This window comes from Lates calcarifer, linkage group LG4 (assembly GCF_001640805.2).
Source record: "Lates calcarifer isolate ASB-BC8 linkage group LG4, TLL_Latcal_v3, whole genome shotgun sequence".
Lineage (NCBI taxonomy): Eukaryota > Metazoa > Chordata > Actinopteri > Centropomidae > Lates > Lates calcarifer.
In genome coordinates this window covers 6,419,471-6,443,858 of record NC_066836.1, presented here as the reverse complement: position 1 = coordinate 6,443,858, position 24,388 = coordinate 6,419,471, and the positions used below count along the sequence as shown (strand labels likewise).

Here is a 24,388-nt window from a genome sequence, read left to right as displayed (position 1 = left end):
TATATCAGGTCAAGTAATAGTTACAAGAAAGCTCAAATTAATTTGCTCAAATATTCTCTATTATTTTTCCCGTCAGTTCCATTATAATTGTAAAAGCCTTTCCGTGTGCCCAGTGTTGACAAGTCATTTCAAATTCCTGTTCCTGAAATGTTATGATATAGGATTTGGCATCACAGGCTCATTTCACAGACAAAGATTAAATGAGGAGGCCTCGAAGCATTGCAAAACTTGATGGACACAAATTATGCAGTACTCCAAACTCCCTTTGTGTTCCTTAATTGGAATTATAATGGAGGTTTTCCTTTACGAGCAAAGGCATTTTCTTAAAGTGGGATTTGAGAGTTATTCAAAATGGATATTTGCAAAAACACTCACCTTAATGCTTCCCTCCAGAGCTCCCTGTGTTTATTAATGGAGAAAGAATACATTAAGAATATTTCCTCTCTCCTTGAAACCACAAGCTCACATCAGCTTTGGTTTAAAAATGTGTACCTCTGTTTTTACAGATGGATCTAACCACTGCTACTAGACAATGCCACTCCACAGCCATTTTTTTTACTTCTGTAATTTTGGAAATGCCTTGTTGACATAAAGTCAGAAGCTCACACATAAAGCCAGAGCTTCTTTTCTAAACAAATGACGTTCTAGATATTGGTCTGTGGCATTTTCCTCTAGGGGATAGAGACACTGCAACCCCATCTCCTATTGTCTTTATAAACCGCAAATTTGTTTTGCCGGGATGCTTCCAGGATTATATTTGGTGAGATCAGTCTTGCCCTAGCCTTGACTGTCTAAATATAACCATTAAACTTTTTAATTATATTTTAGTTGCTATGAGCAGATGTTATTGTTAGTGAATGTTGTATGCATTTTTGCCATATAATGATATACTATCAATATCAAAATCGTGGCATTTTGGCCTTACTGATAAGTGCAGAGAGGAAAAAGACAGGAAAAAGAGATAACTCGAACGACCATGAGTGCGATACTAAACCTAAACGCAGTGAGTACAGTAAATGCTTAAGCTCACTGATGCCTCCAGCATGAAATGTTTTCATTGTGTGAATACAAATCCCCCCTCAGCTGAAGAGAGCTAAACATGGAGTACCAGAGACCACTATCAGAATATTCATTTCTTTCCTTCCTAGATCTCCTACAAGGCGGTGAGCTCCTTTGACCCTGAGCTGGACCTCTCCAACCAGAGTGGGAAAGTAGTGAAGCTGGGCAACGAGACCACCCACATGTTCACAGGCCTCTACCCGGGCTCCACGTACTCCTTCACCCTTCGTGCTAGCACAGCCAAGGGCTACGGCCCTCCTGTCATCACCCAGTTCACAACCAAGATTTCAGGTCAGCCGGGTCAATAGCATGGCCAGTTAATGTGTGGATGATGTCGAATAACTAGTGAACCAATAAGTAGCTCTTAATGTCAAAATGTGTGAATGGAACTTGTGCTGGTTTTACTTCACTGATATCTTTGATCCAAAGACATGAAATGGGGCAACAAAAACTTTGTGCATACACTGTCTCATCCATTAATATATGAGCTCCAACAGCTCATCACTGAAGCAGCTAGGTGTTTTTTCTATGTTATTTGATCTGGCTATTACATTAGAATAGCCTGATTGGTCATAGACAAATTGTGCTTTTAGTTTCCATGTTGTACATGTTGCCTGTTGTACACATTAAAAATTGGACTTGACATAGATGATGACCATAAGGCAAGTTTCTCATTTTTCTTACCCTCTACAGTTTTTATTCTGATCTATATGCACTGCTTTGAAGACTTTCTTTTAGCTAGACACTGTGAATTCTTTTGTGACAGCAGCTACTGTTTCACTCTTCTGTTACTGCTATACTTAATGATTAAATTATGTTGCCATAAAGGCAAAAGGCAGTAAGTGCTCAGTGTAAAAGTGAGAAAAGTGGGTTTGCTTTTTTTTCTATCTATTGCCAAGCCGAGTGACTCATAAGGCAAGAAAAATAATAAAACTTGATGTTGCTCAGAACTGAACTGTGTTAACTTTGCTGGGCTGTGCTATAAAAACCCCATTTGTGTTTGGTTTTCTCCTTAGCTCCCTCCATGCCGGCATACGACCAGGAGACCTCTCTGAACCAAACAGACAGCACAGTCACTGTACTGCTGAAACCTGCCCAGAGCAGAGGTGCTCCTGTGAGGTATGCTTTCACAATAAGGATGCTCACGTGTACATACACACACAGCACAGACTAAAAACAACAAAACTGTGTATTAAAACACCAGGAACCACCATCAGCAACAAAAAATTATCAAAGAGCTTGTGTTTTGTATCAATACCCCACCGTGAAGGAAAGTTGCCAGGGAATTCAGTACCTTACTGTATGTATCTCATTTTCTGAGCTTTATTTGTTTGTGGATTTTGATCCTGTGAAAAAGCAGCATAGCCTTTGAAGATGAGAACAAAGCTCCAGTGCACCCAAGGATAGCTTCAGGATCTCTTGCCTTTACATGTCTTTTATGTACTGGGCTGCCCACCCCGAGCCACCGTGGGCTTCTGGGGCAACGGAGGAATTTCACCTGCTTGATGCTGCATTTATTAGTTGTTATTAGGGGAGCAGTACAGCTGGTCTGTTTAAAAGCCAAGTTGCTGGGCAAATGTCATAATTTTGGTTTACTCAAGGCCACTGTGTCCCTCTGGCAGGAATTCTGCTGGCTTGATCATCTTTTTGTTGGTCAGTATTAGTTGTTGAGCGTTCATATTATATATATAATACAGATACCAATATGAATGGTTGCTGACAACACATTAATATTATATCAAGTTAGAATATTAGGAATAAGGTAAGCGAAGAAGTACATAATTTTCTTCTTACAGTGTGGTGTGATTTTGGGAAATATATTTCTTTGCTTTCTTGATAAGAGTGACATGAGATGATTGATACCACACTTGTATGTTTTTATTAAATATGAAGCAACATCCAGGAGACAACTAGATTAGCTTAGCATAAAGGCTAGGAGCAAAGGGAAACAGCTAGCCCAGCTCTGTCCAAACATAAACAAAAATCCACCTTCCAGCTGGTAGATGGAAATAACCTCATATTTAATCCACTGATATGGGTTTGGCATTGATCTTTTTAGCTCTCTACAAAACAGCAAAAAAATGTATTCCCCAAAATGTCAAACCACTTCTTTAAAGTGCTGCCTTTGGTTGAATGCACAGAGTAAAAAGCATCTGACAAAAAATCCCCAGCTAAGGTGCTTCTTGCTTAGCCAGGGTGCACCATCAAAAACAACTGGTAGTGGGAAGCCAGTGAGGGATCATGTTCACATAAGCAGCCCTTGCGGCTCCAGCTGGTAGGTTTGGACATTCACTGGGATTTGTTTATGTCATTCCCTAATTGGTTAGCTCCATGGTTGTAGGTACAAAGAAGGACTGTCAACTCAATGTATGTCAGAGGAGACACATGCCTTTCTATGTCCTTTCTAGGCCAACAGTGGGAGTTAGCAATGTTTACTGAATTGCCCATTCCAGTTTTTAAAAAAAGGTCTATTTTATGTGTTGTGTTATTACCAGTTTATGTTCTTAGGCTATGACAGCTTGTGCTTTCAGCCACTGATACCTTTAGAGAGTGGGTTAACTTCTTCATATGAGGAGTGACAAACACTTGTGCTTGCTGTAAAACTCAATTTTACACTATCAACTCATCTGAGTCCTTTAAAGATTACAGCCTGGAGATCTTTAGTCAGGCTTGTCAGCTCATGTTTACCATATGTGCAGCTGCCCAGATTAATGCCCCAGCACCAAACGGAGAGGCCTGAGCAAGAGAGACAGAGTGATCGGTTTTTAATCTTCTCACAGGTACAATTCAGAAGGCCTTACTCAGGCTGCCATTCTTTCAGTGGGCTAATTACAAACCCCTAATTATAATTAACAGAGTGTCGTGAATCAGAGCTTCCATTAATTAGCATGCTGGTCTCCTCTTTTGTTTGTTGTTGGAAAGCATGCTCACCTCAGGAGCAGATGAAAGAGATCTGTCCTTTGGAGATATAAACTTTAGTTTGAGAACCACCTCAGTCTGTTTGACTGAGCTGAGACATAACTGTGTGCTAATACTTTTCAATGTAATCCTTTCTTTAGATGGGAATACACTGGGTGCTTGTTAGATAAACAGAAAATGTGTGTGTGTGTGTTTTGATACAGACGTTTAGTTTTAGGGATCATATATGTTTAATGAGTGTCTCAGGTTAATCCATTTCAAAACAATCATCAACATTCATCAGTGGAGTTCAGTACATGGCACAACTACACCTCGCAACTAATTGAGGCATCCTTTGATCACAGCAGAGCCTCTCCATATCTAAACTTTGGAGGTTTTCAGGTTCACATTTCTTTCCCCACCTCCTCACTTCACTTAAGTCTCATAGGACATAAAGGCCACTGTACTGCCTTCATGTGTGCGCCCCATGTCTCGAAAAATATGAATTGCAAAAGAAAGGAGGTGGCGGAGGGCACCGAACAGGAGAGATTATGATGCAGTCCCAAGACGAGACATGGCAGGCTTTTGAAGGTGTTTTCCACCTCCACCTCAAGTGACACACGATGCCTTTGAAAATTTAAGGTGACTATAAAGTAGTGCCCATTCAGTGGAGTTGAGTTAGGCGTTCTGTTGGGATCTGCTGCCTGGCCAATAATGATAAATTTCCCAAGCAACAACATCTCTAATCTCTTTTGGTTTATAGTGTTGAGATGCATGACTAAGTGACATTCTCAGTTAAGACACATATAAAGAGATGTTTTCCAAAATGTTCAGGACCTGGTATACTGAAAAGAGTCCCTGAAGTCTAACTATGAAACATAGCTGATCCAGTCAATCTATTGAAGAGTTTGCATTTTGTCAACCAAGGACTTAAATTTCACACCATAGTCAGATTAAGGTCTGTGCTTCTGCTCATGTTGCAACTGTAGCCATCATTTTTCTGGAGTGGTGGGTAGTTCATTTTGAAATTGAATACTTTATGAAATCAGTTTTAAAGCCCCTATGAAATAGGGATTTGACAAGGGAGAACGCTGATCCACAGCACTACAGAGCAGAGCAGCATGAAGCTTGATTTGATAAGGCAATCTTGCACGCTGATTGGGTTTGGGAGGTAATAGAGCTCCAGACATTTGAGTTTCAAACAGCAGATGTTTTGCTGTAATACAGGAAGGGGAGCACACTGGAAGATGACACGATAGCACTGGGTCATAAGAAAAAAAGCAGGGCATAACAGACGACAAATGTCCATTTCACTTCAGCATCCTGCAGTCATGCTGAAGTCAAATCATATTTTAGATAGATCTGGGCAGACGTTGTCACTGCTGAAGGAGGCAGTCAGTATTTCATATTTGTGTAATTGCTAATCAGTATAACATTTCCAACTTGGATTTGGCTTCTAATCTCTGGGGACGACACGCATAGCCGGGAACAATTTTTACCAGAGGGGACACTGTTCCTTTAAGAGGATTAGTGAACTGTCTATCAGTCATGTCGTGTTAAACTAATGTTTGCAATGGCCCCTTGTCAGAGCCAGAATACGCCTCCTCACTCCATAGCATCAAAATAAATGTTTACATGCTTCTGCAGAAATAAATGATTTGAGATGCTTTCCTTATCATTCACACCACTAAATCAGCCCTTCTCTCTTTTTCTGCCATAACCTTTGCCTTGAGCAAGCTCACACACATGTACATAAACAGAAAAAGCTATAAAATACAGCAGTCTCCAGCCTTGCAAAGAGCATATTGAGGAAACTGAGTTCCAGTGTAGCTTCTACCCTGTAGCATCAGATTATCTGTACTCAACCATGGCCTGAAATCAGTGATTTTCTACAGTTCTAAAATAAGCACTAACTTTCTTTGATCACGGCATAGCAAAAACTAATAGCTGTGCCTAAACGTGACACAACTCAGTGCTTTTTACGATTTAATGGCAAATGTAATCTATGGCACCTTCTAATTTGTTTGCTTTATAGCTTTATGGACACTGGGGAAATATAAAGAGTAGGGAGATAGAGGCAAGGAGGAAGGATGCTGGGTCAGGAGAAGTGTGTTACTTACAACCGCTCTTAAATCAGACATGTAGGCATATAGAGCCAACCGATTAGCATTAGAGAGAGAGACAGTGATTGAAATGCTCCCCATACCCCTTCTCTCATCTGCTCAAACAGCCTGGAGTTCTCCCCCTATCAACCCACATGAAAAATAAATCAGAGTTTCAGGTCACAATCCAGTCGATTCCGAGTCAATCCGCCATAATTGGTTGGCGTCACATGGCGGCAGAGCTGAAATCTATCGGGCAGCAAGGCTGGAGGAGGCCTAATTGGTGTCAGCTCAGGTTGCAGCACTACTGCAGGAATACAGGTCTGCCCTGCCGGCCCCTCTGGCAGACCACTTTTAACAGCTTATCCCATTCTTCCTGTACACCATCTCCCTTCATTCTTCTGTCTCCCCATTGTCTTTCCATCTTCTGCTCAAGGGGAGGAGTTGAGGATTTCAGCAGTTTTTGAAATTAAGCACAATTACCCACCTTTCACAGAGGAGTGCGGTGAGAGCTGTGGGGTTCCTCTCCTGAGTTCTCCTTTAACTGTGTGTTTGTGAAGGTTTCGTTTGCTGTTTCCAGTATTAGGAGCTAACAGTTAGCTGAACCTGATTGGCAAGAGCACTGCCAAAAGAACAGGTCTTACTGGATGTATATTTGGAAAGATACAGATAATCACACTGGTGGAAAGTAACTAAGTACATTTACTCAAATACTGAACTTAAGTACATTCATGCTACTTAATACTTCGTCTCCACAACATTTCAGAGAGAAATTATGCTCTTTTTACTTCATTATATATTTAACAGTTAGATATTACAACCAAACTACCTAATTAGTTTATAAAAATATGATGGGTTTTTACAGACAAGACTACATACCAGTATTAAGAAGCAGTTGAAATGAGTTCCACCTTGATCAGTTACAACATTAAAGGTGCTATATGCAAGTTTTTGCTATAGCCAGTGTTAACATTAACAGCTGTTCATGTGCTAGCTGGTTAGCAAACTAACTTCAGAAAAGAAGTGATAGAGGCAAAATAAGAGTTAACATTGGCGTTACTTTCCACTGCTGGAGACACCCCTGGGTAGGTAAAGGAATGGTGTGATGCTGAACTCACACAATGTTTCTTCTACACTGGTAAGTAAGCAGCTGTAAAAGCTAACGCTGGCTATGCAGTGATAGCAAAAACTTATATATAGCACCTTTAAAGTACTGCTTACATAATAATGCATCAATAATAACGATCCAGTAATATATTAATATAACATTTACACAGGCCGTTCTGCATGAGATCTTGTACTATTTATACTTACTTGTTGCTAATGCTTTCATACTTTTACTCATGTAATATTTTGAATATAAGACATTTACATGTAATGGAGTATTTTTACACTGTGGTATTGCGTGGTATTTTTTTTTGCTTCGTAAGTGATTTGAATACATCGTCCATCACTGGACTAACATTGTCAGTATGAGTGCATATCTTACAATTCTCTCAGTGGTATCAGATAAAATGAAACACCAGCTATAAATGACTTTTTGTTCTTGCTATCAAGCCATTGTTGTTCATCTGTTGTTTGTTGTTGTTTTTTTTTTGTTTTTTGTTTTTTTTGTAGGGTTTTTTGGTTGCTCGTTCATGTCATATTAAATCAAGAATATGACTAAATGACTCTGGTCTGTCAAAATGACTCATAATGTAAATTGTGAACTCAGCATGGGGTGACAAGGTGTCAGCTGCTCAGAGGCACATTAACATGACAGCAGTAATTATAGAAAAAAAGATAGAAATCATTGCATTTTTAAATTGCCAACATTGAAATTGTGACTCAGTTTTACATTTTATAAGAAGGTAAAAGGAGGTGAAAACAGTATACTTTTCAAACACCAGGGAAGGCTGCTTCTTTAATATTTTATAAGCATGCAGCAATTTACTGCTGGAAAATACTTTAAGTGAAGCTAGTAAAGTACATATTATTGTCGCTATCACTTACAAAGATGAACAAAACAGTTTTATTAAATTGCAAATTTATTGGGAGCAAGTTTTTAGTTTCTTGCTGCAGTGAATATTCTGTAGGAGTGCAGCAGCGGTTTGGATTTCTACATTACAGGAGTTCTTACCCTTGGAGCCTCATAGCCTTTGGCACTTGGTATTTTGCCTGAGGAAAGGAAACCAGTCCCATTCATACTGTGTCTATCATTAAGTCATGGCACAGCCACATCATCATATCATGAGGAGGCACCCGGGGGGGAACCAGCTTTTGTTTTTATTTCACTATCTGCAGATTGATTTTGAATATAAAGTACCAATATGGGCAAGAAACGAGTGAGTGTGCATCATTGAAAACATTGGTAGCTGCACTGTAGTTTATTGTGGCCATAATTCATGAGAGATATAACTGATTTTTCAACTCTATTGTTTCTTGGGTTTTTTCCTAAAACTTAAGTAGTTATTGTTCGTCCATGAAACCTAATGAGTACTTGAATATGATTGACAGCAGTTATCATTTTTAATACTGTATTGCCCAGTCATAGCTGACATCAGATCTTTGGGCTGAGGCCTCCACACAGCCTCATCAGTCATTTCTCTGCTGCTTTGCAGCTACTTAAGTGGCTCCCATGTACCATCTCCATTTGCCCTTTGACCTCTGCTCTCAGTAGGGAACAGTAATTAAAGGCTGATTTCTCCTGCAGACTCTCTGCAGGATTAAATATTTCATCACCTCCCAACCCAGCACTAAACAGGAGAGCTCTAAGGAATTGGGACACACCCAGTAGGAGCAAAGGGGGATTTTCTAATGACACTGCAAGCACCTTATGATAAACTGTAGGGTTAAAGAGCATATGCTGTACACACAAGGGGACACTTAATCATCCAGTACCAACCGCGGGGAACAATTGATCATCTCCAGGGCTGTTTGTACTGCCACTATACAACTTAAGAGTACAGCCAATACAGTGCAGATATTTTTCTACATGTTGTTCTAATAATGTGGACTCTGAGAAAATGTCCAGTGTCATCCAAGAAGCTCTACATCCTACCCATCCTTGCTCACTGTTTTTTTTAAATGGCATTTTACATTTATATAATTAGATAGATACAAATACTTCTCAATGACTGAATGATGTTTGCAAAATAGATTTATAAATTGTAAAGCTATTTTAAGGAAGCAAATCAATGAAGGGAACAGTGTACTTGTGCATGACTCATTTATTTGTGTAGTTATATGTAGTAACCTGACATCACCACAGTGAGAAATAATGTGCATGGGGACACATGTGTTGCTCCATAGCACTACTAATGGTCAGAAACAAAAGTGATTTTGATAAAGATGCACTTCAACAATGTGCAAATTATTTATTCATTATTTTTTAATTTGTAAATGTATCATCTGATTATGAAAAAGGAAATAATGCTAAAATCAGAAACCAGCTTTCCAAAACTAGAGCACCAGAGCATGTCACATCATAGTATTCATTCATTCACACATTTATTCATACATTCATTCACTGAGCAGTGCAACTTTGCTCCATCCTCTGTGATAATAACTTGTTGTTTGCATGACTCTTTTAGAAATGGAACACTAGTCCCCAATCATGGCTGGTTATTCTCCGTGGCAGCTGTAAACAGACTCTTTGTCACTCAGCGACTCAATAGATTTAACAGGTGGATGCGAGATGCATACTAACATGAACGTCTATAAGACAGTCAGTCTCCCCCTCAAGCTAAGTGGCCGGCTCAGAGACAATGTCATCTCTGTCAGAGGCACAGAGGGCTGCAGTTTTGATCTAGCTAAACACAAGGCTTGGATGGAGAGGAAATGGAAAGAGCCGTTAACCTTTTCAGTTGTTGAATAATGAAAAAGCAAATAACGTCAGGCCCTGTCTTGTGTCGCTGCTCATTTCTCTTGCACTGTGTTTTTGAGTCTGTCCCGTTCACTCAAATTTGTTTATGACAACAGTTGTTGAAATCTACATTAATGTGAGTACATTTCATTAATTGCTTTCTACTAAATATATTTTGTACAATATCATAGCACTTTTAACAACTTCTGTCTCACGTTTAAATTAAGAATAGTTTCTTGAGCCTTGGTGTACTCTGAGATTTGGAGCTTTGATACATGCATTTCTGTGCCTTTCATTAAGAAGGCATTTTTACACTTGGTACTGCTAACTGGTGAGATTGAAAATTGCCAGCATTGGCAGTAGCATTCTACGAGTGCCTGTTTGGCCCACTGGAGTCTGTTAACTCTGTTTGTGTCCTGTGTTTGCAGTGCGTACCAGGTGGTGGTGGAGGAGGAACGTCCACGCAGAGCACGAGGCACAGCAGAAATCCTGCGCTGCTACCCAGTTCCCATTCACTTCCAGAACGCCACACTCCTCAACTCCCAGTACTACTTTACCGCTCAGTTCCCCGCCGCCGGCATCCACTCGCCCCAGCCCTTCACTGTGGGGGACAACAAGACCTACAATGGCTATTGGAATGCCCCTCTGCTGCCCCAGAAGAGCTACAGCATCTATTACCAGGCTGTCAGCACAGCCAACGGGGTGGGTGTTTCTCAAGCTTTTATTTAATTTGTGTAATTTTAGTTAGCTACACTGAATCTTCGCCGTGGCTCCAAATTAGACATTTTTGAAACCTGGCTAGTACGTATTTGCTTTACAACCAGTGGTGGAAAGTAACCAAGTACATTTATGAAATGTTGTACTAAAGTACTATTTTGAGGCTCTTATGCTTTAAATATTTACATTTTATGATACTAAATGTTGTAATGAAATACTGTGCTTAATTTTTGTTGTACTGTCAAACAAATGTAACTACATTTATTTGACTTATTGTAACATACGTCCTTGTCAAAGCATGCTTCTTCTTTTAAACATATGCATTTGCCCGTAAAAGTGAACATGAATCAGTGTTAAATGTTAAGTTGGGTTTAATGAGAATGAAGGCTGACTGACAGACTGACAGATTTACTGACACTGAGGTGACTGAAAGGGTCTGAAGTGCCTGAATACAGAACTCTCTGACTCTACACAGTAACTGAGCGCACGAGCAGACACATGCACGCAGCAGCACAATTGCATGTGGCCTCTGGTAGGGTGTACCCACAACACTTTCTGCACTCTTAATAGGTTACAGCAGGGTCAAGCTTGGAATGCAGAGCTCTATGCAGTGACATGCTCTCTTCCTCCATTACTGTGGCCTCCTGTTCTCCTGCCTTTTCCAATGGAGCTTTATGCCAAATGCCAGACGAGCCTTTGATCAACGGCATTTAAGAGAGGCACTCGTCCCAGCGGCAGTTAAGTGTGGGAGGCAGGCGACAACAACGGGGTTACCGATCGCACAGGTCGCAGCCTCTGTCATCAAGTGGCACTTGGCGGGGCCCTCCCTCCGCAGAGCCGCGTGCAGACAGCTCAGCGGCCACTTCAAGAGCCCCACCGATTGTGGCCCTGAATGAGAATCACCATAAACAGCCTCCTTGAGAAACACCAGCACGTCTTAAAGGAGGCAATAGAAATAACACGTGAAGCAGCGCTGAATGCAATTAGTGAGTTTGCTCTCGAGAGTAAAGCACTGGCGGTCTGAAACTTTTCCATGGCGAATCGGTGAGTGGTATGAATTGGCTGATAATACTCCTCCTTGAACAAACAAAATGAAGGACTCCCTTGTTGACACAGCATAAAGCTCCATCTCTGTGATAGAGACATTTCTCACATTATTTTTATATTCAGTGTTTTGATTTACAGTGGCCAAATGCACTCTCTTTCATTAAGCCATCACTGTCAGTGGATAGCACTGCAAGCTTTAATTAATGCCTAATGATGTTGGAGTGATTTGTTTGGGCCTCTTAAACAAAATTAGCACTTAGAGAAGGTGAGTGCCATCCATACCTAGGTTTTTTTTATCCTTTTATTCAAATAAAAATCTAATATGACTTCTTCTGTAACAGAAGGACCATCTGACAGCTTAAAAGCTGCAGTAATGGGAATGCATGTGACCCAGGATCACATGGATGTTGATTTTTTTCTCCTCCTTTCTTCTCTTCATTATGCCTCTCATGGTCTCTAAATGCTGTCTCTCCCATGTGTGCTCATTGCTCACTGGACAGCTTGGCTGGGTCAAACCCAGGGACACAGCACTCATGTCTTTTGTGTTGTATTACTCATTGCCTCCCTGTTCCTGTCTCTGTCCTTTTTCCTGTTCACTAGACCATTGTTGACAAGAAACTTCTCTGCCAACAGCATGAGGAGTGTTTTCGTTTTTTTGTTTTTTTTTATGTTGTTGTTGAAGGCTGTTGTCAGAGCTGAAACTCCATTACATATTCAGAAAGGCTCCCTGACGTGTCATTTTGGAGCCCCGCATGCTGGGTTGGTGTCGCTTGTCACAGGGCTCTGGTTTCTCCACAGTGGCTGACCACCTTGAGCTGCAGGCTGCCGACAGATCGCTGTTGGCTGACAAATCAACAGCTCAGCACCACTAATCTGTGCTATGGGCCCTCTCGCCTAACTGCGTTTTGTGTCACAGTCATTGAGCTCAACAGATGATAGGGGACAGCGTGGAACTGGTCGAGCTGTTTTGTTGTAACCATGGGTTCTTAGATAGGTGTTGCTGCCACTGTAAGTGTGTCTTTTTGTGTGTGTGTGTGTCATGTTTGTGCATGTGTGTCATAATAATCTCTAATCCTCCTCCTTTTCTTTCCCTCTTGTCCCCTTTCCTCCCTTAATTTATCTGTTTGCGCAGGAGACCAAAATCGACTGTGTTCGAGTCGCCACCAAAGGTAGGACTAGACCAGATTGTGTGCATGAGGGTGTTTGCCACATGTGGTTCCTGACATCACTTGTGTTTGATTTCTGAGAACTAACAAAATTAACATGTTTTTGACTGAGAGTCACTGAAATCGATATATATGCTGACGATCACATCTTAGTCTCACTCCTCATTAAAAACACACATTAGAAACAGGCTTTGATCCATTTGTAGATGTCTTAAAAGATAAAAATGTGCAATATGGCCTTCACATGAATTTGGTCAATAGATTGATTAAGAACATGTGTTTTTCCATGACTGGAAGGCCGCCTGTGTGTCCACTGAGGTCTGCAGGCACTTAGCTATACTGCCTGTATGTCCTGCTCCACACATTAGGGGTGATGAAGTCTAAGCACCATTGATCTGGGAGCAGAATTGATAAGGCCAGAAGGAGCCCTAGTCACACTCTGTTCTGAGCCGTGGGAGGTCCTGTCACATGCCCCAACAGTCTTGTATATTGTGAAGTTAGCATGCAGCCCCATTATGGATTTTACTGTGGAGTTCCAGATATCTCCATCTACATGGCTCAATAGATTGAATTCAAATAACACATACTAGAAGTGGAAAGATCATAGCAGCAATAGGGGACACATTTTTATGCACTACATTAGGCTCACGGACGTATAAAACTTGTGAGTGGCTCGACGAAACAGGTTGTGAAATGCTTTCTAATACTGTAATGAGTGCCTTTCTCTGCCTCAATGTTGCATGATGATCGGAACTATTGGTATGGCTGTTTTCAGCTTCAGTGTGGCCTTTCTTTCTTTCTCTCTCTCTTTCTCTTTCTCTCTCTCTCTCTTCTGCATGCCATCCTGGATCCACTGACTATACTCAGCCGCCATACTCGTGACTCAGCTCACAACCCCCTACATCCGCATCGCCCCAGCGGCCGGTGACAACCAACTAACAGGTCAGACCCGTAGCTTTCTGCACATTCTCTGACCATCCTGAGTTATTCTGTCCACAGCCTGGTTTTACCTGCTACACGTTTAATGTGGCAGCCATACTGATGATTCCCTCAACAGGAACAACAAACAAGCGGAATATTGCATGTGTGTGGTTTTGTTTATTGCCTTGCTATTTGCATAGAATCAGCGTGATTAAATCAAAAGACTTGCGGACATTGTCTTCTACCTTCATCTTCTCAGCATTACTGGACATGAAAGCCCCGTTTGAGGTGCGATTGTCATTTGATGTGTTGGTGTTGGAGATTTCTGACAGGAGTTAATCCCCTTTCATGAATATTTCTCATTATTTCTGGGAGATTAAGTGTTGGTTGGTGTTGGTTGGTGCAGTTGTGACAACTGTAAACACACAAAAGGAAGCTGAAGTGCTCACCGTGAAGATCTTGAGAGTTTCCAAGAGCGTAGCATCTAACTATTAAAATTCTGCTCAGTTTCTACTTGTTGAGTGTGAATCTCAAGCTCTCTCAGGCTAGAATGGAAGGATATTGACTTGTGGCAGCAAACGTACAGTTCTCGCCACTCAAATGGAGATTTGACACTGACAGCATTTCTATAAGATTAGCCCGTAAGAGTATATTGGGACAAAATCAACTCCTGCAGTCCAGACATGATTGTTAATGTCTCACCAGTCTTGAAATCCTCCGCCGCTCTGCCTTAAAAACTGCTATTTAAATAAAGACATGGCTGTTGATAACAACACACCAGAGCAAGAACAATATGTCATAACCAGCCTGGAATGGATATTTACCTTTCTGATAGGGAGAGAAAATGGCAGCGCTGAGGAGTGAAGGAAGCCCGCTCTAACAGATTTGTCTGACATAACAATTTGTCATTCTAAATTTACCCCTAGTGACAAGGAATAATGGTGTTGTTCAGGTGGACAGTTGTGATTCTGGCAATGTTGTCGTCCTCAGAGTGCTTCTTATCACTTCCCAGGGAGCAGATGCTGTTAAAACAAGCTGCAATTTTTTCCCTTTCCCTCTCTCTTTGTTGGCTATCTCCTCCCGAGCTGATATTTAATGTTTTGGTTATTTCAGGCTTTTTTATCTTCTTGGGTATTATCTTCCCCGTCCCGCATCCTACATTTTTCTTACAGCCAAGCAACCATTTGCCCCAAACATGATTAACCAAGGGTAAAGATGGTGCGCACTTATCTCTCCCAGTGCAGCTTGATCCACAGAGCGCTGATGCTCACTAAGGACAGAGCTAAAGGTGGAGTCTTCGGAACAATAGGGAGTCTCTTACTTTCAGAATAAACATTACTCTGAGCCAATAACTGTGTATTGATATTTATGGTCCACAGAATGCCACAGAATACCAGTGTATTGATCAATCAACCCCAGTCCTCCACACAGTCAAATCAATAAGAGGAAACACTGAAAATATAGAATTGTTCTCTGCTGTTTGGTGCATGTAGAACAATAGCAAAAACTCATTACATTTGATTCACACTCCGCTCTATTAATTACACTTTCTTTGTTCGATCTTTATGCGTTGTGATCTTTTTCAGGAGCAGCCACTCACAAACCTGATGCGGTGGAGCCAGAGAAGCAAACTGACCACACGGTGAAGATCGCGGGGGTCATTGCGGGCATCCTCCTCTTCGTCATCATCTTCTTAGGAGTCGTACTCCTCATGAAGAAAAGGTAAGCTTTTTTTCTTACTCGTTGAAATACTCATTCAGATTTGTGGAAGAGGTTGAATGTAGTCGCAGAGTGCTCACAAATGCATAGTTTCTGTTTTATCATTTTGTATGTTCCTCCCTCAAACAGTAGTATTGTCAGTGTTGTAGTAAATAATTAATTTGATTATGTTGATACGCCCCATTACGGCTGTTTACAGCCATGAGATACAGTGTGCCATGAAAAATTAATCCCTTTCCACGGCACCCTCAAACAAATGTGCAGCGCTTCAGTGACATTGGAATGGGAATAGGAAAAATGGTTTTTGAGGCCTGTGGTATGGAGTGAGGCGGGGAGGAGATAAGAAAGAAAATATGATGAAAGGCTCAAAAGGAAAGAGGATGGCCGCATAGCTGAAGGCTAAGTTTACATTAGCCCTGGACCCCATACTGGAGAGAGGTCCTCTGTACATATCCCAGCAATCAGAGGAGCTAAAGCTCAGCAAATATCAACCCCCTTTTGTCCACACCAAGGCTTGAAATAATACGATGTTAGTTTCTCCAGAGATTTCGTCTGTGGGCACAAGATTGTTTCCTTTAATATCTCAATTGCCAAACTCCTTAACGAAAAAAATAAATAAATAAAATTTCCTACCAAACTTAGTAGCTGTACTTTACTGTACTTTCTCCTTTTAATTTTAGATTGCTTTGTCTTGAATTAAAGAGCAAAGGTCAGTACAGTAGATGTAGCTGAGTGGGAAGGCGTAGTTGTGTACTAATAAAAATTACTATGTTCCGTGTTTATTTTTGACAGTAATATAAGATTTTTCATTTCCTACAGCAAGGCTTGTCTGTGTAGCACAACAATCAGTGGGTGGGTGTGAAAATCAGCACACAGTAATGGAATTGTTTTCAATTAGCCTTAATCAAACCAGAGATGGAGATGACTTCATTGGTTGAATTTGGTGTAATTTACTGTTACCAACAGGGAATCAGAGTTGTGTTTAGACATTCAAACCACTCATTAAGTTTCAGCCTTGGAGGTCAGATATGGTAATTTTTATAGGTGGATAAAATTATGTGTTCATAAAAGGGGGTTTTAGTGACAACCTGGTTGCTTCTGATTTACAAACTCATGGTGTAGACTAGCTCAGTATCAATTTAATTAGAGTTTTTTTTTTTTTTTTTTTTTTAACTGTACTGTACTGAGGCCCCCCTCCCCCCTCGCAAAGCATGACATGACTCCAAGCGATCACCTTTGCCCTCACGATCACTAGTTTACCTCCACGTATGCCACCATATCTGATTTTGTTCATTTCTACTCTTTTTTCAAACATTAATATATTTTTACTTTTTCTTTCCTTTTCATTCCATCCCCTCCCCCCCCTCCACTGCTTAAATCCTACCACCACCCCACTCGGCAGAAGAACCTATCACTCCTACACTTACTACCTGTAAGTAACCACTTTGTGTAATGTTAGTGCCATGCTTCTCACCCACACGCTGTTTTCCCATGCATGCAAAGAGCCATGTCATTCTCCTCCTGCCCAGAGCTATTACAGAGGCCCAACTGTAATCTCTGCTGGAGGAAAACGGAGGACGCCACTCCAATGCATCTCCACATGATGAGCACATCATACTGTATGTCACATTGGCACGACTTCTGACAAAAGCAGACAGACAGCAGCTACACCCCCACGAAATAAAACCTGCCACCAAGATGTTACTGCAGACATAATTTCTGCTAGACTTTTAAGGGGGTTTGTTTATCAAATGATGAACTAAACTGCCTTAATGATTGTATGGCTGCCAAACTCATCTTGTGAAAGAAAAAAAATCAATGCAGCAGCTACTGCATTTTTACTGAGTGTGAATTTTTCATTCGCCTCCAATGATTTCATCTCTGTTGACTTGTCAAAGTTAGATTTTTTGAAGTGCCTATCACGGTGCATCGTTGCTTTAGTTGTGCCCTGAACCTCAATGAGGTAGTTCAAGTATTTCACATTTTGTACACTTATGTATACACTCTGCAAAATTCCAAAAAATGCAGTCAATAACTTTGTAGAATTGACCACATTTGTAGGTATTACACTGAAAATTTAAGCATGAGCTAACATCTTGACCTTACCAATTTGGCTCCATATGCATGTGGTAATTTCTAGTTTTTCTCTACCCCTGCTCCATCCACTCACTATATCATCGAACCATCTCAGCTTTTCAGCTCATGCTTTTTCCAGCTTTTTTTTTTTTCTCCAAGCATGTTTTTTGGGTTATTGCACGTCCACCCCATTGATTCTATGGTGATGGTGGAGTTGTGTCTTTAGCTGACAAGACTTTTGCATCGCCTATACTGAACAAGCTAATGTGATTACAGACTAGCCTCCTTTCTATTTAGATGTCTCCAGCATCAGAAAACAATAGCTACAGCGCTGCTTGATTCACTCTTAATATAACAGACAATTCCACATCACACCTCTGAATGGTAAAGAAGCTTATTCTGCAGCTCTGCCTTCTCTGCTGTAGCTCACAGGCTTCCTCTGTACTGTCTTTGTGATGGATGCCAACTAATCTGTCTTGAGATGACTGTGATCAGAGGAGAGAATGGAGGCTGCCTCGCATCAAAGAACATCTCAGAATACACCTGGAGATAATACTACTCTGAATACTCAGTGTGTCAGTCATATTGGATCACAGCTGTCTTGAATGGAAAGCCCGATGACTTAGAGGAGTGGTGTCATCAAAGCTGTGAACACACATTGGCCGAGCTAAGCAGGAAAAGATGAGGCTGTCAGTGAAACATTCAAAATATAGTTTTTTGTGTTTTTGTTATTTTAATTATTACATGTGAATGTGTGTGTGTGTGTGTGTGTGTGTGTGTGTGTGTGTTGCTTTCTTGGCTTAATGCCAGTATGCATGCAGTCGTACCAAAGCAACCACGACAGAATTGCATTAAGATGTACTGTAGTTCCTCTGGTCGCTGCTAAAAGCTGGCTTCGAAATAGACAGTGGGAAAGACCCTAATTTACTGTAGAAGAGGCAATTAATTATTTCTCACAAGAAGTTAGGGATTTCACAGCTAATTTTATATTTTATGTTCTATTCTTCCATTAAAAGGACATTAAGCCTCAGACGAGGGCTTATTTGGAGGCATGTTTGCATTGATTGACAGGGTTTCAGGTTTAATATTCCGGCTCCCAACAATTGACAGGATGGTTTTGTGGCGCAAAGCCAAACTGCAGGCTCTGTAACACTAGGTCCATGTTTCTCTGCAGTCTCGTGTGTCAAAATGAATTGAGGGTTTGCTGTTAAGATTTAAAAAGAAGGGAAGCGCATGGCTGCAAGTGTTGTGACTCCTCTCTAAAGCTGACAAGATAACAACATAATATACAGTTAGATAAGATGAAGGATTAATGATCCCCATGTGGAAACGTGCCACGACAGCAGCAAATACTAATAGATGATAAACCGCTCTCAGGGAATGTGGAAATAAATAAGACCAGAGCAAATTAGGTTTGAATGGACATAAAAGGAAAAAGAAAAAGTGATTTTGCCTCAGATTTTTTAAATATCATTTAAACTGTAGGGTTACTGCAACAAGTGACACTGACCCACTGTTATAGAAAGTCTAAACTGCAACAGCCCCATAACATTGTCATGCAAGATGCCTGTTCCTTTATAAATTTATGAATAGCTAGAGGGAGTAATACATTATTTCAAAAATAATTCAGTTGATAGTAATTTTAATGATGATTTGATTGATTTTATTCACCTAGTGCTCCACTGTTGCTGTCTAATGTATGGATTTAACAGGCTCACTGCGTGTTAATTATTTAACTTCAGAGGCAGTATAAATAATATTCATCATCTTACTTGCACTTTTGTCACATTTTTTGTTGTTGAGTAAATGATTAAAAAGTGTCATAATAACTTTTCAGCCAAATACGTCAGGGTGTTTAACGCTCAGCCTGCATCACCAAGTAAAAGCAAAAGAATTTTCTACGAGGCCATTAAGAGGTGGTGCAGCTGTGCTTCATGAGTAATTGACGTTGAGAATTATGCTGAGGAGAGCAAGGAAGTCCCATTCAATAAAACAATCCCCCTTTCTACAATCTTCTCCCTACATCTGTCTCTGGTGTCTAAGTGGGGGGAGCTAAGGTGCAATGCAAGTGAGGGAAGCTAGCAGAAGCATGTTAGCTAATTGGGAAGTACCCTGAAACTGAAAATGTTGATCACACCATAGATGTTTAGTCCTCTTCCCCCCTTATGTTATGACTTTCCAGGTGTCCAGGTTTAGTTCACAAGCAGCCATAACTAATATGTTGCAAACATCCAAAGTTTATATTGTCAAATTAATTATAGGCTGCTTTCTTAAGAAGTTCTCCACTGGAGCGTTCTCTGAAGTGCTCATCTGCACTTCTGATGACAGTCTTGTTACCAGCCATGAGATTACAACACCTCTATGATTGATGAACCCCATTAATGCTCTCATGCATTCATCAAAGTCTTTTAAAGGCATGAGAACATCCCGCCGTCGCCAAAATATGCACTTTAGGTATATTTCCAGAGGTGGCTGTGGGGGCTAGCACGCAACACAACATCAGTCAGAGTGCTCATTAGGGATGCGGTTACATGTGTGATCAAATATGTGACCGTTCTTTAATCAGGTGGCCGCACCGGCTGCTGTGCCTGCTGCTGCTGGGGGACAAGAGAGAGATCAATTGGCATAGGGCAAGGGTTGCGATCGGATCTTTATTCCTGTGAGAGTTGGATTCATCCATCAAGCTGCAGGCATGTTAAGTAGAAACACACTTAATGCATCACTTTCTGACTGATTTGTCAGGCTTGCCAATGTGCTCTCCAAAACTCAGGTATGTGATGTGACTGACTAGATATCTTCTGTATAATTAACCCAAGTACTTTCGTTATCATGTAACATAACATTAAACTTATCTCTTGATGGAAAATCTCTCAACATAATAATCTTAAAAATCCCACACACCCACAAGAAAATATAACGAGAAACTAAAAATATAGAAAATATAGAAGATTTTCTGGTTTTACCTTAGGTCCTCTACTAATAGACATTTGTAGCTGCAGGTAAAATCAATCTAGACATTTATCTAAGTATCAAACAAATGTTGGCCTTTAACAAGAGACCATTAGCTTTTCGTAATGATGTTTGTGCTGTTCCTCTCAGTTCTGCAGAGCTTTTTAGTTTTAAGTTTAGCTTTAAGTTTAGGCTGATTGTTTTGATTTTGTGGCACGCAACTTTAGTGTCTGAGTTCACTCTCACCACTCCTTTTGGTCGCAGAACGCAGCTTCTTTTCATTTGCATAAAAGTTTTAAAACCCGCACTGTACACTACCAGCCCAGCAACAAACGGCAAACATGCAAATTAACAACTAATATTACAGTGCAGCGTATCTGACTCTTTAGCAGCTAAAGAGCCAGATACGCTCTTTGAGGACATCACATGTTTGCACCAACTATCTTCTGATGAATTCAGTCTATAAATATTAGTGTCATGCTTGATGTGTCTGCCAGATGTTTTATTGTATCAGCTCAAAAAAACAATTTCCTCCAACACCATTCAGGAGTGACATTCCATTTCCATCAGACAGGTGGTCACTTAAATCATAAATCCTGTGGCGTATGATGAGTGTGTACATTTTATTGAGTGGCCCCAATGGAAGACTCACCTGCATGCCTGGCACTGTCTCTGACTCGCAGAGAGAAACCTAAATAGAATCAGCCACTGTTAGTATTTTTTTAATTAACTTTTAATAACTAAATAGCTTCCTCTGTTATTGAAAATAGAAATGCACAGACAGACAGATACATAAATCATCATCACCATTCTTTAGGAATCTTACTTTTCATAATCACTTCTCACTGCACTCGGTGTCAGAATGGGAGGCCTACTAAATGTACCATGTATAACACAATGTGCTCAGGGCAAACACCTTCATTAAACCTTACAAGCCGAACATGCAGCAAGAATCACATTAATTGGTACAAGCCTTGCAGATTTTTTCACCTACGAGCTCTGCATGTTGATGAGGGAGGGAGAAGAGGAAGAGCAGCTTGAGCAGGGCTAAGGGATGTCATGCAAGGAATAATGAAGTTTAAATAGATACACTTTAAAATGATGTGTCACTTGTAAAACATGTTTGTCACAGTTTGGCACTATACACAGATGCACTCACCAGCCCTTACTTAACCACATAAAACGTGTATTGAGATTATACAGGCAGTACCAACAGAGGAAAAATAGATTTGTGCATGAGTTTTAGAGGCATTACACCCAAAAATGGTGCTTATATATTACTACTGTATGACAGAATTCATCCAGTGTTACTTTAAAATCCCAAATAAATGAAACACCCTACAGTGTGCTGCTTATTTTTAAACATATACACTTATTTTATAAAGTAAATTCAATGTTTTTCAGTTGAACTCCTGCAGTTCTAATCCCAGAGAGCACAACCAAGGCTCCTCATGTTGCTGCTGTTTTTTTATTATTGTTTTGTTTTTGTCTTTTTAGCAAAATTCACTCTTGTTGTTGGATAGATGAGAAGCCAGAAAATGAAAAAACTTATGAAGGTCACTCTTTATATTATTGTTTATTTAAAAAACACTGTTTTACAGAATCGATGAAGCAATCAAGTTAGCAGATAAACCGTATTGTGCATTGCTGAATAGAGCTGTCTTGGCTTCATAAGTAAGTACAGTACATAGATGATGGATGACCAGACAACCTGATGGAAGACAAGTTTGAAATGAGACAGAGTGCAAACAACTACTGAAATGCCCCCACTGGGTTAATCAAAGACGCTTCTGTTGCCCCTCCCAGCTGGGTGTCAGTCATCTACCACGCACGCACACACCCATGCACCGCAGATGTGTGTGGATCCTCTAATGAAGCCTTCTTTGTCCCAGTGTCACAAGGTTTAAGCTGCTCTGGTGCTGAAATGAGGCCCACCATGCTGAGCTTGAGGTTTTGAAGCTCCTGTTTTAGAAGTTGCAGCAGCGTCACCTCCCACAGAACAGACATTCTGGCAAACACACGCAGACATACGATCTGAGCAGCTTCCTTTTTGTTGTAGCTGAACCCATGGAGTTAGGAGCTCTGCTCACTTAGATCCTGGATATGCCAGGCCTGTCATGTACTGAACTGCAGACAATCTCTCTAATGAGAGTTGCCTGTTATAGTTACCTGGCATGTTTGCTCAGTCTTTACTTCTACAGACATCTCTGCCATCTGTCTGTCTCGTGCCTTTAATACGCATGTTCAGTGCTGTTCAGAGAAATTTCTGATTTTATTGTCGGGCATGTCTGCAAGCAATCAGCGCAACAAATTTTTTCTTGGGGTTTTTCCATGTGCAGCTTTACGCTAACTATCAGGGGATATGATAAATGGTCACATTCATCAACATGCGCAAACACTCTACTGTATACTTCCTTGTACTATCTCTCTCAGCACATCAGATCCTGTAATATAGTCATCTATCATTAAATTTTCCCGTCTTACAAATGAGGAGAGAATAGCGTGCCAATTAATCTTCATCTAACACCCACCGTGCCTAGCAAACATCCCAGTATTGCTGGTGCTTTCCTCATTTTGGCACTGGTGTCTGTGCAGCCTCGTTTGTCTCCAACGCTCCGGCTTCAACTGCTACACAGGCCAGGAAAGCAGAAATCCAAGTCTTAGCAGATGTAGGAATAAGAACAGTGGTACAGTATTAAAGCCTGGTATATAGTGGTTCTAAACAGTCTTCCCCATGAGTTCACACAGTGCCGAATCAGTCTTAATATTGCCTGGGGTATATACAGCTCCCCCTCCCCTCTTCACTCCTTCCTATTACAATATGAAGCTATAGCAGAAAAAAAGAGACAAGATTGCCATTTTGTTCCCAACTCTAATTGCAGATTAAAGACAAAAAGTGGGTCCGGCAGATGAAAATGTCACTACTTTGTCACTTTCCTTTCTGAAGAACGGATCCACTATTAGCCTCACGTCGCGGCCTTCAGAGCAAATGACTGTTTGAAGGCAGCGGGGGCCTGTTGCCATATGGCACAAGACAGCGACAGAATTGAATAAACAGAGGAGATTTGCGAAAACAAAGCAGCAGGAGTGCGTCATTAGACAGCAGTTGTCCGTGAGAGAGACTGCAATTCAAATAGGCAGAGGGGTCACACAGAGAGTAACAAAGTGCGAGGATCAGTGTGAGGGCTGCCATAGTTAATTTTTACACCGCTTGCTCCCCTCCAGCTACAGAGCAGCGGCAGGCATCAGATATAGCTATAGCTACAGTATGTTCCCGCTCAAGCTGTTTGCCATTTTTCTGTAGTACAATGTCTGTGGAAATATAGGAGGGTTAACTCCTCAGAGTGATAATGTAATGCATTATTTATCACCATCGGGAAATTCTCTAATGTGAGTGACTCTTTCCTCTAGGAGGTCAGAGGTGAGGGTTAGCTTCAGAATGGCATGCCCTCAGGGATTCAGAACTTTACTTAGGACACTTCAGCAGAGTTAGTGGAAAAGGAAAGTGGTTCACATTAAAAAATAAGAGTTATACAATCTTTTAATAGAGTTCTCATTCAGCGCACATTCATTTAGAATGCAGAAGTCAGGCAAAAACTTCATAATGCCTCCTTTAGTTTGTAGATTTATTGATCAGCACTGTCCAACCATTTTGCAAGTTGATAGAATCAGGTGGAAATTATTAAAATAAATTCAGCAGTATCACAGAAATTGAGCACACATGGCAGAAAAATACCACCAGTACCACACAAAGTAAACATAATAATACAAATGAAATTCAGGAAAAAGCATATTTTTAAAAAGAAGAAAATTAAAAATTTATTGAGATAAATGCTAATTTCAGCATGCTAACGTCCTAACAATGGTAATGCTAACATGCTGATGTTTAG

The 24,388-nt window shown here is 40.7% G+C and overlaps 1 protein-coding gene across 6 annotated transcripts in view; it reads left to right on the top strand.

The window, feature by feature from the left end:
• The window catches only part of LOC108884224 (protein tyrosine phosphatase receptor type M), a 156,066-nt gene that overhangs the window by 90,392 nt on the left and 41,286 nt on the right, over positions 1-24,388 (top strand). For 4 of the 6 annotated variants that reach the window (XM_051069897.1, XM_018677998.2, XM_051069898.1 and 1 more), the window contains exons 10-16: positions 1,149-1,350; positions 2,076-2,178; positions 10,332-10,605; positions 12,800-12,836; positions 13,701-13,775; positions 15,341-15,476; positions 16,876-16,905. In XM_051069897.1, coding sequence (XP_050925854.1) covers positions 1,149-1,350; positions 2,076-2,178; positions 10,332-10,605; positions 12,800-12,836; positions 13,701-13,775; positions 15,341-15,476; positions 16,876-16,905 — 857 coding nt within the window. The remainder of the gene's footprint in view (positions 1-1,148; positions 1,351-2,075; positions 2,179-10,331; positions 10,606-12,799; positions 12,837-13,700; positions 13,776-15,340; positions 15,477-16,875; positions 16,906-24,388) is intronic. The other 2 variants (XM_051069900.1, XM_051069899.1) reach the window with 1 other exon arrangement.